The 20619-nt window shown below is 46.2% G+C and overlaps 1 protein-coding gene across 2 annotated transcripts in view; it reads right to left on the bottom strand.

The window, feature by feature from the left end:
- Positions 1-8695: 8695 nt before the first annotated feature.
- LOC122544083 (uncharacterized) overlaps positions 8696-20619 on the bottom strand; it is a 72394-nt gene continuing 60470 nt past the window's right edge. The window contains exons 11-13 of one of the 2 annotated variants that reach the window (XM_043683093.2): positions 19685-19799; positions 16121-16220; positions 8696-10450 (exon numbers count right to left, since the gene is read on the bottom strand). In XM_043683093.2, coding sequence (XP_043539028.2) covers positions 10219-10450; positions 16121-16220; positions 19685-19799 — 447 coding nt within the window. In that variant the 3' untranslated portion in view covers positions 8696-10218. Of the gene's footprint in view, positions 10451-16120; positions 16221-19684; positions 19800-20619 lie in introns of those variants that run through there. The other variant, XR_015753990.1, reaches the window with a different exon arrangement.

The following is a 20619-nucleotide window of genomic DNA, read 5'->3' as shown; positions in this document are numbered from 1 at the left end:
CTTACTTGCACTCCTATGTTTTATGGTCTTATCCAGGTGGCTTTTAAATGTTGTAATTGCACAAGCCTCCACCACTTCCTCCGGCAGCTCATCCAATACATGCGTCACCTGCATGAAAACATTGCCCCTCAGTTCCCTTTTAAATCATTCCCTTCTCTCCTTAAACCTATGCCGTCTAGTTTTTGGACTTCCTTACCTTGGGGAAAAGAAGATACCTTGGCTATTTACACTCTTCGTGCCCTTCATGATTTTATAAACTTATATAAAGTCACCTCTCAGCCTCCAATACTCTAGAGAAAAGAGCCCCAGCCTATTCAGCCTCTCCGTAGAGGTCAAACCCTCCAACTCCAGCAAGATCCTTGTCAATCATTTTTGAACCCTTTCAAGTCTAACAGCTTTCCTAAAGCAGGGAGACCAGAATTGAACATAGTATTCCAAAAGTGGCCTAACCCATATCCTGTACAGCAACAATATAACTCTCCAACTCCTATACTCAATGCACTGTCCCATAAAGGGAAGCATACCAAATGCTGCCTTTACTATCCTATCTAGCTGTGACTCCACTTTCAGTAAACAATTAACCTGCACCTCAAGGTCTCTGTTAATCAACGCTCCCCAGAACCCTACCAGTTGTACAAGTCTGATTAGTCTTTCCAAAATGCAGCACCTCAAATTTATCCAAATTAAACTTCATCTGCCACTCCTTGGTCCATAGGCCCATCTGATCAAGGACTCATTATACTCTGAGGTATCCTTCTTTGCTGTCCACGACACCTCCAATTTAGGTGTCATCTGCAAACTTACTAACCATTCCTCCTATATTCCCACCCAACTCGTTTATTGTAAATGGCAAAAAGCAGTGGACCCAGCACCGATCCTTGTGTCTTAGTGCTGTTCACATACCTCCAGTCCAATAACAACCTTCCACCACCAGCCTCTGTGTCCAGTCATCAACTTGATTTTTTTTTTAAGACCAGATTTCCTAATCTCATAAGATGTGCTTCTTTTGATGTACCCAAAGTCAGCTAGGTAACTGAACATTTAAATGTACAGGTCGTTCTGCTATAATGCATCAGTGCGAACTTGGCTATAATGCGATTGATGAATTGTCAACATTGTTTGGACAATGCAAACTTTCTGTTGATTGGGTATAGCGATTTTCTATTAGCAATCTTTGACAGCGTGATGTTGCATAAGAGCACAACTGTATATACTTATAGCAGAACAACCTGTATGTGGTGCATAACTAGAAAAAAAAAATCTTAAAACATATAAATAGAACTGTACAGCGCAGGGATGGGCCCTATCTATGCATCTTATAATTTTATAGACTTCTATCAAGTTTACTCTTAGCCTCTGCTGCTCCAGAGATAAAAGCCAAGTTTTTTCTAACCTCTCCTTATAGCTTATTCCCTTTAATCCGGGCAGTATCCTGGTAAGCCTCTTCTGCACTCTCTCCAAAGCCTTGACATCCTTCCTGTGATGTAGTGACCAGAATTGAATGCATTACTCTAAGTTGGCCTGACTAAAATCTTACAAAGCTGCAACATGACATCCTTAGTCTTGTACTCAGTTCCATGTCATGTGTCTTCTTTACCACGCTATCTACTTGTGTGGCTACTTTCAGGGAGCTGTGGACTTGAACCCCAAAGTTAGAGTGATGCTAGAAAAGCACAGCAGGTTAGGCAGCATCCGAGGAGCAGGAAAATTGATGTTTCGGGCAAGAGCCTTTCTTGATGAAGGGCCTTTGCCCAAAACATCAATTTTCCTGCTTCTCGGATGCTGCCTGACCTTTCCAGCACCACGCTAATCTTGACTATAATCTCCAGCAGCCTCAGTATCCACTTGAACCCCAAGATCCTTCTGAACATCAATACTGTTCAGATCCTACTATTAAATATATACTTTTCCCTAATACTTGATCTCCCAAAGTGCAGCATCTCACACTTATCTGGATAAACCACATCTGCCATTTTTCTGCCCATGTCTGCAACTGATCTAGATCCTGCTGTATCCTTTGACAAGCTTCTACACTCTCCATAACTTCACCAATCTTTGTATTGTCTGTAAACTTAGTAAGTTACCAATCTACATTTTCATCCGTCATTGAAATATATCACAAACAGCAGAGGTCCCAGTACAGATGTCTGCGGAACACCACTAGTCACAGAACTCGAGCCTGGAAAAAAACCCTTCCACCCCCTACCTTCTATAGGTAAGCCAGTTCTGAATCCACGCTGCCAAGTCACCGTGGATCCCATGCATCTTAATCTTCTGGATGAGCCTACCATGAGGGACCTTGTTGAAAGCCTTACTAAATTCCAAGTAGGCAACATCCAATGTTCTCCCCTCACCGATCACCTTTGTCACCAAAGCTTCCATTTGACAACTATACCACTGAGAATCTTACAAACAGAAATTTGAAATGTTAATTCCCTGAATTTACAGTACTTCATTCCCTGACAAATCAATGTGTTTGTCTTACGTTTATACCAAACATGGCAGTCGTGTCCCAAAAACAACTGTGCAGAAAATACATCAAACCAACCTCCCCATTAACATTCTCTGCTCTGGGGAGAACAATTCCCACCTCCAAATGAAAAGATCCTCTTCCCTGCCATGAGGTAAGTGTTCATGAATTTATTCCAGGATCGTTATGCGGACTAGAGTATTGGAACAGGCGAAAGAGAGAGAAAAATAATCAAGAGAAATGACCTGAAAACAGAGATAAAGTTAGAATACTGGGAGTAGCCAGTATATAAGGAATCAGCTGTGATATGGAAAGTGTAAACAGAATATTGCAGATGCTGGAAATTTGAAAGAAACGCAGAGGAAGCTGGAGAAGCTCAACAGATCTGGCAGCATCTGTGAAAACAAAGAAATGAAAGGGATCAAACCCGGTCCAAATCCTGTTCAGAACTCCCACCATTTTCTGGTAGCTTGTGGTATTTCTTCGACAAGAAATAACACTTTAAGGAATTTCTGAGAAAGACAAGCCTCATGGGTTTGTGCCAGTTTCAGCAATGGAAATAATTCAAGAGAGGGAGAGAGATCACAATGAGGGAGACAGAGTCAGAAGGAGGCACAGGATAAGAAAAAAAATGTTCTGAGGACAAACGTGAGGTATTGGGTTTTGATAAAACAAACCGGGGCAGGACTTATTCAAAGTAGGAGCTTGGGAGTGCTGTTGAATACAGAAACCTAGGGGTTGATGCATGTAATTTTTTTGAAGTTTGCATCACATGTTAACAGGATGGTTAAGGTAGCATTTAATATTTGGTTTCATTGCTGAGACCTTTGAATGTTGGAGTTGGGATGTCATGTTGAGGTTGTACAGGATGTTGGTGAGGCCTCTTCTGGATTATTGTGTCCAGTTCAGGTCGCCCTATTTTAGGAAGGGCATTATTAAGCTAGAGTGTGTTCTAAAATGGTTCACCAGGTTGTTTCCGGGAGAGGAGAATTTGAGTTATGAGACGCTGGATAGGCTGGGACATTTTTTCACTGGAGTATAGGAGGTTGAGGGGTGACCTTATCAAGGGGTACAGGTAAAGTGATAAAGCAGGTGTCTTTTCCCTCGGGTTGGAGACTTCAAGACTAGGGTGCATATTTTTAAAGGGTGAGAAGAGAAAGATTTAATAAAGACAAGGAGCAACGTTTTTGCACAGAGTGGTTTGTGAATGGAATGAACTCAGTGGATGTGGTGGTTATATTTAAAAGACATTTGGATAAGGACATGAGTATAAATGCTTGAAAAAATATGGGTCAAGCACAGATAGTTGGGGTAGTTCATTTCGGGATTATAGTCAGCATGAACCTGTTGGACCAATGGGTTTGTTTCAGTGCTGTATGACTATGACATTCCAAAGTTTCGTCTAAAATTGACCTTGAGCTTCCTGTTGCCTGCCACTTCAGCAAACCAAGTTCCAGTGGGAACATAACTATCTCAGGTCTGCTGCAGTGCGCTAGTGAGGTTCATTGGAAGCTGGAAGAACGGCACCTGACTTTCCACTTGCAGCCATCAGGACTCAATACTGAGTTCATAATTTTAGAGCTTGCACCCCACACCCCAGACTCTGCTCTGACATGGGTTACTTTAAGCAACCATACATTAACTCACCATACATTGTCCCATCTAGTGTTTTTCCTTCCCTGACTTATCAACAAATTCCTTTTGCTCCTCTCTGGGCTCCATCCCTATCTATCAGCTCACTCCATTCCACCCCTTGTCATTGAGGAAAATACCACTTTTTTTGCCTCAGACACAATCTATTCTGAAGACGGCTCACTTAATTTGAATCGTTAATATTGTTTTCTCCCTACAGATGATGCCTGTCCTGTTGAGCTCCTTCAGCAACCTGATTCTGTTTCATTCTTGTTCAAAAGAGGAGGATTAGAAACTAACTTTTTCCAGCTCTCTCATATTGTATTAAATAGAAATAATAAGTTTGTGTTTTAAGATCTCCATGATCTAGGACTTCACAAAGGCAAAGAACTGCTGAAATTCAGTCTATTGTTGAAATGTAGGAAAAGGTGCAGCTAAATTATGAATAGCGTGACTCCACAAGCAGGACTTACGCTGGATTAGGCAACGCCCCAGTTCCAGTAATGAAATACCTCTGTGGGATCTTTTACAGCCAACGGGAAGAGCAGAATAGGCTCTGGCTTAGCATATCATCAGAAAAGTAGTTGCTATTAAGATGCAGTTTTGAAATCTATTTTTAAAAAGTCCACACGCATACGCTCTCACATCCTAGAATTCTATAATTTTCTTCACAAACAGTTCAACAGTTGGACACTTAAAAGCAGTTGAATATGCACTCAAAGGGTTACTGGTGCTGCTTCTCGATCCAAACTCCCAAGGTTTAGTGAGATATCCTTAACACACTCAATCCAAACCTGCTCCGTGTCTCACTCTTTTCTCATTCAAAGCTGCATGAGCCAACTTGGGTGACTTAGGGGGCACTTTGATGGTGCCTCATACTGAGTAAATCAAGGGTTCTGGAGGTAACGGCGACACAGACGGTAGAAGCAGTAAAAGTGAAGTGAGAACCTAACGGGGGGGGATGGACCAGGAAGGTTGTGCTGACAGTAGCATCCTGTAGGACTCCAGTTATCCAATCTTCAAAACAAAAAACATCTGCCAGCATCTTTCAATTTCAAACGTAAGCACAGACAGCACTGCAGCCTTTGTCTGTATATTGTAAGTTCCTAACATGGAAAATACAATGTGCATTCATTTTGCATGTAAGTAACTATGTTCCGTTTATTCTAAGAACACTTGGAACACATGGAGACTTGCTAGGTAAACAAAAAAAAGAATAGACACATACAAAAGACTACAGGAGGGAAATAGGAAGTGTAGACACTTCATGATAAAATAGCATCTGGAACACAGACAGGGAGTGGAAGCAGGACGTAAGGAAATGTAGATTCGCTCCAGGCTCTCAAAATTATGACCTGAAGGGAGAACAGGAGGAGTGCAGATGCTGGAGGTCGGAGTCAAAAAGTGTGATGCTGGAAAAGCACAGCCAATCAAGCACCAGAAGAGCAGGAGAATCGGCATTTCGAGCATAAGCTCTTCATCAGGAATGTGAGGGAGGCCCAAGGGGACAGAGATAAATGGGAGGGGGGATGGGGCTGGGGGGGAAAGGTGGCTGGAATGCGATAGGTGGTTGGAGGTGGTGGTGATACGTTGGAGCTGATGTTGGAGTGGATACATAGAAAAGAAGATGGATAAGTAGGACATATCAAGAGGGTGGTTCCAAGTTGGAGGTTCGGATCTGGGATAAGGTAGGGGAGGGGAAATGAGGAAACTCCTGAAACCGTGGGCGGCACGGTGGCACAGTGGTTAGCACTGCTGCCTCACAGCGCCAGAGACCCGGGTTCAATTCCCACCTCAGGCGACTGACTGTGTGCAGTTTGCACATTCTCCCCCTGTCTGGGTGGCTTTCCTCCGGGTGCTCCGGTTTCCTCCCACAGTCCAAAGATGTGCAGGTCAGATGAATTGGCTATGCTAAATTGCCCGTAGTGTTAGGTTAGGTAAATGTATGGGTGGTTTGCGCTTCGGAGGGTCGGTGTGGACTTGTTGTGCCGAAGGGCCTGTTTCTGCATTGTAAGTAATCTAATCTAAACATTGATCTCATGTGGTTGGGGGCTTTCTTCCTTCAGGCATCAGGTGGCTAAAATCTGATGGTGGAAGTGGCTCAGGACTTGCACGTCCTTGGTGGAGTGGCAGGGGGAGTTGAAGTGTTCGGCCACAAGGTAGTGGGGTTGTTTACTGCATGTCCCAGAGATGTTCTCGGAAACATTCCGCAAGTTGGTGTCCTGTCTCCCCAATGTAGAGGAGACCAGATCAGAAGCAACGGACACAGTAGATGATACGTATGGAGGTGCAGGAAAATCTCTGCCAGATGTGGAAGGATCATAGGATCCCTATAGTGCAGAAACAGACCATTTGGCCCAACACGTTCTCACTGACTCTCTGAAGAGATCTATTCCTCAACCCTGTTACTCTACATTTTCCTCTGACTAATGTACCTAAACTACACATTGTGGGCAATTTCATCATGGCCAATTCATCTAACCTGAACAGCTTTGGATGCGGGAGGAAACTGGACACACAAAGGAAACCCACACAGACATAGACACAATGTGCAAACTCCACACAGTCGCCCAAGGCTGGAATCGAACCTGGGTCCTTGGCACTGTGAGGCAGCTATGCTAACCACTGAGTTACTGTGCTGATCCTCTGGGGCCTTAGGTTGAGATGAGGGGCGAGGTATGTGTGCAGGTTTCACACGTCCTGCAGTGGCAAGGTCCCAGGAGGAGAGGGTGGGTTGGTGGGGGCATGGACCAAACAGGGGAGTCTTGGACGGAATGGTCTCTGCAGAATGCAGATCGGTTGGGGAGGGACATATATTTCTGATGGTGGGGCCTGTTTGTAGGTGGTGGAAATGGCAGAGGATGATGTGTTGTATCCGGAGGTTAGTGGGGTGAAAGGTGTGGACCAGGGGGTTCTGTCATTGTTGCGATTGGAGGGGTGGGGAATCAAGGGCAGGGAGTGGAGAAGATACGCTGGAGGGCATCATTGACTGCGTGGGAGGGAAAGTTGTGGTCCTTGAAGGAGCCGGCCATCCAGGAAGTTCTACGGTGAAATTGGTCCTCCCAGGAGCAGATGCAGCGGAGTCAGAGGAATAGGGAGTAAGCCCCCCATCAATCTACCCTCCACTCCTGGCAGCTTCCCTTGCCACCGCAGGAAGTGTAAAACCTGCCCTCACACCTCCCTGCTCACCTCCATCCAAGGATCCTTCTACATCCGGCAGAGATTTTCCTGCACCTGCACACACATCATCTACTGTTTCTGTTGCTCCCGATGTGGTCTCCTCTACATTGGGGAGACAGGATGCCAACTTGCAGAATGTTTCAGAGAACATGCCTGGTACACACACACTAAACAACACCACCACCCTGTGGCCGAAAACTTCAATTTCCCCTTCCACTCTGCCAAGGACATGCAAGTCCTGGGCCTCCTCCACAGCCAAATTCAAGCAACCTGGTGCCTGGAAAACGCTTCATCTTGCACCTTTGGTCCCTCCAATCACAGGGGATCAACACTGATTTCACCAGTTTCCACATCTCCCCTACACCCACCTTATCCCAGATCCAACCCTCCAACGCAGCACAGCCCTTTTGATCTGTCCTGTCCATCATCTTTCCCACCTGTCCACTCCACCCTAAGCTCCGATCTATCACCATCACCACCTCCAAACAACTATCGCATTCCTAGCTAACTTCCCCCTAGCCCCAGCTCCAGTTCTCAGCCCCCGAGTGCCTCCCCGACATTCCTGAAGAGCTTATGTTCGAAATGTCGACTCTCCTGCTCCTTGGATGGTGCCTGGTCGGCTGTGCTTTTCCAGCACCCCGCTTTTTTGACAACAGTGAGAAATGGACAGACATGCAGAGAATACAGACTCAAAGAACATATACATGCAGAAAGCACAAGCAGACACTCAAATGCAGTATGCAGGAGTTACAGATACAGGTAAACAGCACAGCTGGACAAAACATATTGAGGATACAGGCAGACATACTGTCTGAACAGCTGCGCTTTTCCAGCGCCACACTTTTTGACTGTGATGGGAGAACAAGCCAGACAACGAAAAATGGACTGGTACCACAGTAAGGGAGAAAACATGGTCACATACAGAATAGCAACACTATAACAGCACGCACAAAAAATTCCAACAAACAGGAATACAGACACGTGCACACAGTACATGCAATAGTCTGGCAGTAACTGCGAAGAGAAATCAATGTTAACATTTTGGGTCCGGTGATGCGGAAGGATCACCGGACCCGAAATTTAACTCTGATTTCTCTCCACAGATACCGAGGCCTGCTAAGATTTTGCAGCAACTTTTGTTTTTGTTTGATTTACAGCATCCACAGTTCTTTCAGTTTATTTTTCACTTACAATGGGCTGTTACAGCAAGTATAAGCAGATGGAAAAACAGTAGACAAAAACATTGTGGAGAGCACAAACAGAGATGAACACAGTTGGACCTGAGGAAAGTGGGCATGTAGAGTCTATAATCAGTGATCCAAGGGACACAGATGTACAGAACACACAAATGGGATATGCATATGCAGAGTACAGACATGCACATAGAGCAGGACCCGTAAAAAGACAACACAATGGAAGAAAATACTGTGTTTATTGCTCTTTTTTAATAGTTAATTATACAGATTTATTTCTACTAAACAGTGCTCACAGTGGAGTCTAATGGTTTCATCTATGCAATCCATAACGTGAAACAGTAACAAAAACCCCCGCGATTTCCAGCTCAGTATAAATCCAACTACAGCCATCAACTCCTTCCAATAGGGTCTGACTACAGGCCCACTTCACTACAGGTATTTACACCATCAGGAGCAGAGAGACCTCCGATCCAGCACGCACGCACGCACACACACAAACATGCACGAACAGGCTCACCGTTGTGCATGCTTTTTCACGTGCACACTCACACACACCTTTTCACATTCTCTCAATTACACAACCTCGTGCAGCAATTCTCAATAACCGTCTGGTACGAGCTTGTTACCCACCGCAGCCACGCCTCAGGACTCACCAGCATTCAGCGGTGCTCTCACCCCATCACCTCTTGTGCAGCACACGTTTATATGAACATGTGTACATACCCAGACCCCACTTCATTGGGACTCACCACCGTGCTCAGACACCTTTCACTCGGTGTGTACAGACACTCAGCTCTCCCCCCCCCCCCACAGCCAACATGTCTTTCTCTAAATGCTCTCCCTCTCATTGTCTCAGTGGCAACATCACTACTTTCTGATGGGGGTACAATATGGGATGCTTGTCTTTCAATCCTCTCAACCAACGGCCAACCCAGCCTCTGAGGGCCTCGGATCCCATAGCACTGAACCAACAGTATTGGCGGCTTGGGAGAATACCTTTCCCTTGCCGTGTTGGAGCTGCTTCCTCAGCAACCTGCCCTTTCATTGGAAAGGCGAGCACTCAGAACCCTAAGCCCCTCCTCAAGTATGAGCTGATAGACCCCGGCCCATTTCTTGTCTCTGGCCAACCCAGTGATCAGGAGCAGAACCCTTAGCTCATTTCCACACACCCTCTCACCCAGTGAGATCACCTGACAGCAATCAGTAAAGGCAAAAAACCTTGGTTTGGACTTCCCGTCTCCCTACGCTGAATCCATTTTGATCCTATGCAAGATGCCTCATCTCCTTGAGTACAAGATACACACGTGTCTGCACGCACACACACTGTGACATGCTCTGGATTTACTCTAGTGACGCTCCAGGCAGTTGATAAGCTGCCTTGCGAACGCAGTGGTAAACTTCAAGCCTGGTCCATCTATCTCTGCTGCAGCTTGCCCAGGAGAACGATCCAGGCGTTGGGAGGGGGCTTCAACAGGACTCAGGGCTATGGCTGGAGGTCTCTCCACGGCTCTGGGGGAGGCTTTTGGGGATGCCGTCTGAGCAACGGGTTGGGCCAGGAGAGGGGAGGGTGTCTGGGTTTGAATAAAGATGCCCCTCTTCCGATCCACACATGTACACCGGTTAAGTTGAATTGAGGAAAGTCTCCCTCCTCCTCTGTCTGTCTGTCTCTCTGGTACCCGCCCCTTCCTCTGTCACATCGAGGGGAAGGGGTGGGCATGTTCCAAATGGCACGAGTCTGTCTCAGGGCGCACTGCAAGGGTCCAGAACGGTACACTCCGCACTCTCCGCCAGAGCCTCGGCGATAACCAACTCTGGGTGGCTTTTGCTCTTGTGAGCCACCACGCTGTCCTTCTTCTCAAACTTCTTCCCACACATGTTGCAGGAGAACTGGTAGTTAGCGTCCGCGTCATGTTTCTTCATGTGCCAGTTCAACGAGGCCTTCTGTCGGCAGGTGAAGCCACAGATCTCACACCTGGGAGGGAGGGACAGGACAGAGAGGCTGGTTAGCTGGGTAATCCAAGATGGAGGACGGGAAAAAATTCTGGATGTAAGAGATGCTCCTTTTTTTTAAGTATTTTAGGTGCTGGAGGTGATTTCCCCAAATTCCAGGAGCAGCAATAACTGTTTTATATGCTGTTGCATTGCTTTGGAACTTTGGAAAAAAGAAGTCAAAAGAACAGCCGTTTTAAAAGGGAGAAGAACAGACAAAGGAAGCACATGGTGAGGTCATTGAGAGAGACAGAGAGAGAGAGAAGAGAGAGAGAGAGAGAATCTGAACAGTTACTGCCTTTGCCGTTTGAATTCATGTATCACTGGACAACGGAGTGTATCTGGGAAAATTAACAAACACTGAAATTCCCAACTAATCTTGGAGAATCTGTTGGGTGAAGTTCACAGCACAGAATCAAATAAGTTAACCGTTGTTTTAAGTGTAGCCTACAGAGAATCTGCAGTAGTGAGTGGAGTGGGTTTTTTTTTGATTATGTGTTTTTGGAGATTTGTCTCTTGATTAAACTTAAAATATAAGCCATAACTATTAATTTAACCTAGGGTAGTGTTTGTAAATGAATAAGACGGGGTTAATTTCTGGGACTGTAGATTGTGAAAGAACAAAAATGGCCTTTAATAGAGGGATATGTACTTCTTGACAGATGGGGCAGTTTAAAGAGAATTGAAGGGTTACTGCAGATTATATCTGCCATAATTGCTGTTGGCTGTTAATCTCATCAGATCAAATGGATCGGTTGGAGAGACAGTTAGAAGCAATGAGGAATTTGCAACAGCAACAGTATGTGATGGATGGCAGATAAAGTCACATAGATGGGTTAATTCCAGGAAGGGTAAGAGAGGTAGGCAGCTAGTGCAGGAGTCTTTTTTCGATATACCCATTTCAAACAGGTATGCCAGTTTGGAAAATGGAGGGGTGATGGATTCTCAGGGGAACGTAGCACGAACAGCCAAGTTTCTGGTATTGAGACTGACTCTAATGCAACGAGTGGTACGTCGGTTTCCAAGAGATCAATTGTGTTAGGGGACTCTCTAGTCCGAGGTACACACAGGCGTTTCTGTGGCCAGCAGCGAAAAAGAAGAATGGTGTGTTGCTTCCCTGGTGCCAGGATCAAGACAGGGTGCAGAATGTTCTCACGGGGGAGAGAGGCCAGCAAGAGGTCATTGTCAACATTGGAACTAACGACATGGGAAGAGAAAAGGTCGAGATTCTGAAGGGAGATTACAAAGAGCTAGGCAGGAATTTAAAAAGGAGGTCCTCGAGAGTAGTAATATCTGGGAAATTTGCTAGAGCTGCTCAGAAGGATTTAAACTAGTAAGGTGATAGGGTGGGACCCAGGGAGATAGTGAGGAAAGAGATCAATCTTAGACTGGTACAGTTGAGAACAGAAGCGAGTCAGTCAGGGCAGTTAGAGATAAGGTAGGATTAATAAATTAAACGGCATTTATTTCAATGCAAGGGGCCTAACAGGGAAGGAAGATGAACTCAGGGCATGGTTAGGAACATGGGACTGGGATATCATAGCAATTACGGAAACATGGCTCAGGGCAGGACTGGCAGCTGAATGTTCCTGGATACAAATGCTACAGGAAGGATAGAAAGGGAGGCAAGAGAGGAGGGGGACTGGCGTTTTTGATAAGGGATAGCATTACAGCTGTGCTGAGGGAGGATATTCCTGGAAATACATCCAGGGAAGTTATTTGAGTGGAACTGAGAAATAAGAAAGAGATGATCACCTTATTGGGATTGTATTACAGACCTTCTAATAGTCAGAGGGAAATTGAGAAACAAACTTGTAAGGAGATCTCAGCTATCTGTAAGAATAATAGGGTGGTTATGGTAGAGGATTTTAACTTTCCAAACATAGACTGGGACTGCCATAATGTTAAGGGTTTAGATGGAGAGGAATTTGTTAAGTGTGTACAAGACAATTTTCTGATTCAGTATGTGGATGTACCTACTGGAGAAGGTGCAAAACTTGACCTACCCTTGGGAAATAAGGCAGGGCAGGTGTCTGAGGTGTCAGTGGGGGAGAACTTTGGGGCCAGCGACAATAATTCTATTAGAATAATGATGGAAAAGGAGAGACCAGATCTAAAAGTTGAAGTTCTAAATTGGAGAAAGGCCAATATTGATGGTATTCGGCAAGAACTTTCAAAAGCTGATTGGGGGCAGATGTTCACAGGTACAGAGACAGCTGGAAAATGGGAAGCCTTCAGAAATGAGATAACGAGAATCAAGACAAAGTATCTTCCTGTTAGGGTGAAAGGAAAGGCTGGGTAGGTGTAGGGACTGCTGGATGACTAAAGAATTTTGAGGGTTTGGTTAATAAAAAGGAAGCATATGTAATGTATAGACAGGAAAGATGGAGTGAATCCTCAGAAGAATACAAAGGAAGTAGGAGTATACTTAAGAGGGAAATCAGGAGGATAAAAATGGGACATGAGATAGCTTTGGCAAATAGAATTAAAGAGAATTCAAAGAGTTTTTACAAATACATTACGCAAAAAGGGTAACGAGAGAGAGAATAGGGTCCCTCAAACATCAGCAAGGCGACCTTTGTGTGGAGCCGCAAAAATGGGGGAGATACTAAATGAATATTTTGCATCAGTATTTACTGTGGAAAAGGATATGGAAGATATAGACTGTAGGGAAATAGATGGTGACATCTTGCAAAATGTCCATACTGCAGAGCAGGAAGTGCTGGATGTCTTGAAACAGGTAAAGGTGGATAAATCTCCAGGATCTGATCAGGTGCACCCGAGAACTCTGGGAAGCTGGAGAAGTGATTGCTGGGCCTCTTGCTGAGATATTTGTATCATCGATAGTCACAGTGAGGTGCTGGAAAACAGGAGGTTGATTAACGTGGTGCCACTGTTTAATAAGGGTGGTAAGGACAGGCCAGGGAACTACAGACCAGTGAGCCTGATGTCGGTGGTGCGCAAGTTGTTGGAGGGAATCCTGAGGGACAGGATGTACACATATTTGGAAAGGCAAGGACTGATTAGGGACAGTCACAATGGCGTGGGAAATCATGTCTCACAAACTTGATTGAGTTTTTTGAGGAAGCAACAAAGAGGATTGATGAGGGCAGAGCGATAGATGTGATCTATATGGACATCAGTAAGGCATTCGACAAGGTTCCCCATGGGAGACTGATTAGCAAGGTTAGATCTCACGGAATACAGGGAGAACTAGCCATTTGGATACAGAACTGGCTCAAAGGGAGAAGACAGAGGGTGGTGGTGGAGGGTTGTTTTTCAGACTGGAGGCCTGTGACCAGTGGAGTGCCACAAGGATCGGTGTTGGGCCCTCTACATTTCGTCATTTACATAAATGATTTGGATATGAGCATAAGAGATACAGTTAGTAAGTTTGCAGATGACACCAAAATTGGAGGTGTAGTGGACAGTGAAGAAGGTTACTTCAGATTACAACAGGATCTTGACCAGATGGGCCAATGGGCTGAGATGTGGCAGATGGAGTTTAATTCAGATAAAAGCGAGGTGCTGCGTTTTGGGAAAGCAAATCTTACAGGACTTATACATTTAATGGTAAGGTCCTAGGGAGTGTTGCTGAACAAAGAGACCTTGGAGTGCAGGTTCATAGCTCCTTGAAAGTGCAGTCGCAAGTAGATAGGATAGTGAAGGCGGCGTTTGGTATGCTTTCCTTTATTGATCAGAGTACGAAGTACAGGAGTTGGGAGGTTATGTTGCGGCCGTACAGGACATTGGTTAGGCCACTGTTGGAATATTGCAATTCTGGTCTCCTTCCAATCGGAAACATGTTGTGAAACTTGAAAGGGTTCAGAAAAGATTTACAAGGATGTTGCCAGGGTTGGAGGGTTTGGGCTATAGGGAGAGGCTGAACAGGCTGGGGCAGTTTTCCCTGGAGCATCGGAGGCTGAGGGGTGACCTTATAGAGATTTATAAAATTATGAGGGACATGGATAGGGTAAATAGGCAAAGACCTTTCCCTGGGGTCGGTGAGTCCAGAACTAGAGGGCATAGGTTTAGGGTGAGAGGGAAAAGATATAAAAGAGACCTAATGGGCAACCTTTTCACACAGAGGATGTGGAGGACGCTGATATAATTGCACCATTTGGATAGGTATATGAATAGGAAGGGTTTGGAAGGATATGGGCCGCGTTCTGGCAGGTGGGACTAGATTGGGTTGGACCGAAGGGTTTGTTTCCGTGCTGTACGTCTCTATGACTCTATACACTCGAGATACGGAGGGCAGAAGGGGGCAGGAAGCCAATCAGAGTCATACAGCACAGAGAAAAAGGCCCTTCGTCGCAATTTGGCCATGCCCATGAAGTAGTTTGGTCCATATCCCTCTACCCTTTCCTATTCACATTTCTGTCCAAATGTCTGCCAACTGTAACCTACCTCTACCACTGCCTCTGGCAGCTCGTTCCATACGCGCATCACCCTCTGCGTGCAAAAAGTTGCTCCTTAGATTCCTTTTAAATCTCACCCCCCTCACCTTACAACCTATGCCCTCTACCCTACCCTTGGGGAAATATTGCCTATTCACCTCATGATTTTGTAAATGTCTGTAAGGTCCTTCCTCAACCTGATATGCCCTACTGAAAAAAAAAGACCAAGGCAAAAATGAGGACTGCAGATGCTGGAAATCAGTGTCTAGATTAGAGTGGTGTTGGAAAAGCAGAGCAGGTCAGGGAGCATTCGAGGAGCAGGAAAATCGACGTTTCGGGCAATAGCCCTTCATCAAGAATGAAGGCAGGGAGCATCCAGGGTGGAGAGATAAATTGGAGGGGGGGTGGGGCTGGGGGGAAGGTAGCAAAGAGTACAATGGGTGGATGGGGGTGGGGATGAAGGTGATAGGTCAGAGAGGAGGGTGGAGTGGATAGATGGGAAGGAAGATAGGCAGGTAGGACAGGTCATGAGGATGGTGCTGAGCTGGAAGGGTGGAACTGGGGTAAGGTGGAGGGGGAGGGGAAATGAGGAAACTGGTGAAGTCCACACTGATGCCCTGGGGTTGAAGTGTTCTGAGGCAGAAGATGACGAGTTCTTCCTGCAAGCGGCGGTTGGTGAGGGAGTGGTGGTGGAGGAGGCCCAGGGCCCGCATGTCCTCAGCAGAGTGGGAGGGGGAGTTGAAATGTTGAGCCATGGGGCAATGGGGTAATTGTGCGGGTGTCCTGGAGATGTTCCCCCAGCCGACCCAGCCTCTCCTTATAACTCAAACTCCCCAAACCCCAGTAAAATCCTTGTAAGTCTTCTTTTGCACCTGTTCCAGCTTAATAACATCCTTCCTATTGTGGTCAGGTTATTGTAGAAGGTAGACGATGAAGGAGAATTGGAAGCTGGGGTCGGGGGGAGTTGGTTTCACAGGCAGAATGCTGAGCTAGAGAGGAGCTGAAAAGCGAAAGGGGTTGGCGCAGACTGGGCAACAGTGGTGACCAGAAGAGAAAGGAGGTGCAAAGCAGGGAGGACATGGTGACAGAGGGGGAACTTACAAGAGAGTAGGAAGGAGAGAGTGCATGGAAATAACAGGGTTGAATGAAAATGGCAGCAGGTTCAGGGGCAGAAAGAGAGAGTGAGAGTGGGATGGTGGGGTCGGGGGAGGGAAACTGAGCTCTGGAACTCTGCACAAGTCTTTGGTACTTACTGCAGCGGCTTCTCTCCTGTGTGGATCATTCTATGAACGGCCAAATTATGAGAACTCTTAAAGGCACGGGCACAATACTCGCAGATATAATCCCGCTGATCTGTCAGACACAAACAGAATGATCAAGGACAACAGGCAAGGGACAGAGAGAATATCATGCCAGACAAGCAGCAGAGATGACTGCAGCAACACAGAATGATGATTGGTCATACAGAGGGAAACAAAGTCAGCATACAGGCATCAATTTCAAGTCTGAATATTGCAACCGATGAAGTTTCAACACTGGGGCGCCGCTAATTCCATTCCACGTCAGCTGGTGAAACAAGGATGGGTGGGGATATCGGCGCAGAGGAGGGGACAAAGGGAAAGAACAGCTGAAGTTCAGACTCGTCTGGCGAGAGAAACTGCTCTATGTGTTCATGAACGTGCCGGTGTAGCGAGGAGTCAGGAAGGGCAGATCCAAGAAAAGATATCGGGTTTCTGTGACAGCAAGGATTTTAGGAGGAGTTAAGGTGGATCATCCACTCTACTGTTCTGGTGGATGATGGTTGCACTGGTCCTGGAGTCCATCTAACAGGAATGGGAGCCTGGAGATGAAGATTTCCTATTAGCACTCATGACTGGATGTGGCAGAACTGGAGAGTCCTGAACCGACCTGTTCACTTGCCTGACATTAGCATACAATTGAGTTTAGATAGTGGAGTAGTCACAGTGTCACTGAACTCGTAAAACAGCGAATGTTCCAGGGAAATGGGTTCAAACCACAGCAACTGGTGGAATTTCAAGTCAATCGATAAATCTGGAATTAGAAGCTCAGTAATGATGACCATGAAAAGATCATTGACTCCTGCCAAACTGCATCTGGTTCACCAATGGCCTTCGAAAGGAGGAAAGCCGCAATCCTTACTGGTCTAGCATAGATGTAGGTACAGATCCGCAGCAATGTGACTGACTCTCAACTGTGAAACTGCCCAGCAACCCACTTGGTACCAGGATAATTGGGGATGTAAATCAGGTGCCAGTCTTAACAGCAACACCCATTATCCACACACACACACACACACACACAGAGAGAGAGAGAGAGAGAGAGAGAGAGAAAAAGGGGGGAGGAAGGGGGTAAGTGGAGGAGATAGGGGGTAATAAGGGGTGGAGAGAAAGAGAGAGGGGTCAGAGAGAGGGAGGGGGCCGGAGAGAGGGAAGGGGGTGCCAGAGAGAGGGAGGGGGGTGGCCGGAGAGAGGGAGGGGGGTGGCCGGAGAGAGGGGGGTGGGCGGAGAGGAGGGGAGAAAGGGAAAGTGGGAGATTGAGACAGAGAAACAGGGAGGGGAGAAAGAGAGAAAGAAAGAAAGACTACATGTTCAGCTGACATGTAGTCCTGTGTTGTACCTTCATCAGATTGGCAGCTCATTCTAAAACTCTGCCTGATACTACAGATAGCCCCTTCCACACACTTGCCTGAATTAGGATTGATCCCCGCTCCACCCCCCCTTCCCACCACCATTTGATGGCAATATGGAATAAAGGATGTGCCAAAGCCAGAAACTTATGGGCTGTGGAGGTAACCTTTCTGCTGCTGAGCTTTGAGATGCACCATCTGTTATATCCTATTTAATGTATTGGCAGTGCCACACAATATGAAGGACGGGGCCCTCAGTGTAAAGACAGGACTCCTTGTCCACAAGCACAGGCTCCAAACAATTCCATCATCATTAGAAGTATCTGCAAGTCGTAGTTTGTTGGGGACAAGCTCATCTATGTTTTCTCTCATTTTGGCTCTCTCATGATCTAATGCGACAGATAGATCCTTCAGGATTCAGCCAGGTTACTCAATATTGGTGCCACCAAACCACTCTTGCAATGAAGTACCCATGCTCAGAACACATTTGGTTCGTGCTACCCTCCACTCTTCCTCCAAGTACTGTTCAACATGGAGGAGTGCTGAGCCAGTAATAGGGAAGAGAGGGTGGGAGAAAAGGAGTTGGGCTTCCCTGCCCACATTTTACCTAATGTTTAGAGTCATAGTGCTGTACAATACAGAAACAGACCTGTCCATCCCAACCCAATATCCTAAATTAATCTAGTCCCATTGGCCAGCACTTGGCCTATATCCCTCTGAATCCTTCCTTTTCATATACCCACCCAGATTCCTTGAAAATGTTGTAATTGTACCAACCACCACCACTTCCTCTGACGGCACATTTCGTACACTTACCCCACACTGCGTGAAAAAGTTACCCCTTGGGTCTCTTTTACTATCTTTCTCCTCTCACCTTAAATCTGTGCCCTCTAGTTGCTGACTGCCCCAAGACAGGGGGAAAGACCTTGTCTGTTTACCATGTGCATGCCCCTCATGATTTTACAAACCTCCGTAAGGTCACCCCTCAGCCTCCTGACAATAATGAGACTACGTGGGTCTGCAGTGAAGACATTCCCAGGGATGACGCAGGCGCCAAGGATTTTGGCTGGAAGGCATGTCTCAGTAGGTTTTTTTAGATTAGATTAGATTAGATTACAGTGTGGAAACAGGCCCTTCGGCCCAACAAGTCCACACCGACCCGCCGAAGCGAAACCCACCCATACCCCTACATTTACCCCTTACCTAACACTACAGGCAATTTAGTATGGCCAATTCACCTAACCTGCACATCTTTGGACTGTGGGAGGAAACCGGAGCACCCGGAGGAAACCCACACAGACACGGGGAGAACGTGCAAACTCCACACAGTCAGTCGCCTGAGTCGGGAATTGAACCCGGGTCTCTGGCGCTGCGAGGCAGCAGTGCTAACCACTGTGCCACCGTGCCGCCCGCGCGTGTTACTGATCTGCAGACCAACTGCTCCTGAGATTGACGCAAAACCCCCCCAGAACGTGAGGGCAACTTGAACGAATCGCTGAGGTTAGGCATTCCTTTCTCAGTTCTGATACCAGTGCCTAGATTAATGTTGGGCGCCGTAGTCTTCTGCAGGGATTGTACAACTGAGTGGCTTGCTGGCCTATTTCAGAGGGCAACCAAGAGCAACCACACCACTGTGGTCTGGAATCACATGGAAGTCCAACTGAGTAAAAACAGCAGATACTCTCCCCTCACATTAATGAGGTAAATGTGCTTTTATCTCAATCCACTGTCATCATTACTGGTCCTAGATTTTTCTCCTGAATTTATTTATTGAACTGAAATTAACAAATTTCTTCAGCCACGATTTATCGAGATCATTAGTCTACTGGATGGCTAGTTCAGTTACATAACACGATCCTACCGCACTGGCTGTGGGGTTGATTTCATTGCTGATTAAGTTCATTTTGACTTGGACTGAAATGACCGAATGGGTTAGAATGTGGTATAATTCAGTATAATTCCAATGACATCTGTGCAACTTCTGCCTTGGTTGCTTAGCTTCTGAATAATGCAGGATCCAGAATATGAACCTGAAAACAGAGCCTCTCGCAGTCTGCAAAACAGGGTTCCATACAGACTCAGGCCTTAACACTTGGCAACGACACTCCACCCCCTCCCTCACACTAGCCAACTATTGATTCCGTGCCCACCCGCGATTGCTGGTACATACCCGAGTGGTGCTTTGTGTGCCGTAGCAGCTGCTTCTGAAGTCGGAAAAGCCGGCCACAGGATGGGTGTGGACACACGTACTTCTTCTTCAGCATGTGCTGATACCTCATGTGATGCTGAAAGAGGTTGACACACATTATCACCAGCCTGAAGTACAAGGTTAACACGACAAATCCATTACACAAGACCACAATGCAACATCCCACGCACAGCTGTAACAGTAACTCACCGTGACACGAGGAGGAGACATGCACAATGCAACTTTATATCGCACAAGGAGCAACTATAACGCCAACTAACAGCAACACACTCAATAAGGCAACACACACTGAGACGATAGTTTAACAGCAAGTCACTACCACAGAAGGATGGACATATATAACCACATTCACAAAAGACTATATGAATTCATTTACCAGCAGAGTGACACTGTACTGCTGGTCTAGATTTTACATCAATCTTACAGCATGCAGTTTAACAGTTTAACAAGCACCACTTGGTATGATGTGTGTCTGTTCGTGTCTGTGTTTGCCTTCGCATCTCTGCCTGTGTCTTGACCTGTGTGTGTGTGCCTGTGCATCTCTGCCTCCCCCTGCCTGTGTGTGTGTGTGTGTGTGTGTGTGTGTGTGTGTGTGTGTTTGTTCGCGCGCGTGCTTGTGTGCAATCCACAACTTGAACAGATGACTTGTCCAATATTCAGGTAGGGACACTAATCCCGGTTTCAGAGCTTTTTCCTTTTGAATCACACCTTAAACAAGAGGGAAAGTGAACCTTCAAATTTCTGAGGAAGCAAACAGCTTGAAACTACATTAAAAAGACCAGTACTTCAATTATACAGGGATGGTGGGTGACTTTGCCCAGGGAAAACTGTCCCAATCAAACACTCAATAAAATAATCAATAATGGAAGGGTTTTTTTTTGGGGGGGGAGGGGGAG

Source organism: Chiloscyllium plagiosum, unplaced genomic scaffold (assembly GCF_037043375.1).
Source record: "Chiloscyllium plagiosum isolate Xiang-an unplaced genomic scaffold, Cpla_swu_hap1 HiC_scaffold_40, whole genome shotgun sequence".
In the NCBI taxonomy this organism is placed as follows: Eukaryota; Metazoa; Chordata; class Chondrichthyes; order Orectolobiformes; family Hemiscylliidae; genus Chiloscyllium; species Chiloscyllium plagiosum.
Note: the sequence above shows the minus strand (reverse complement) of the source record. Positions and strands in the feature narration are given on the sequence as shown.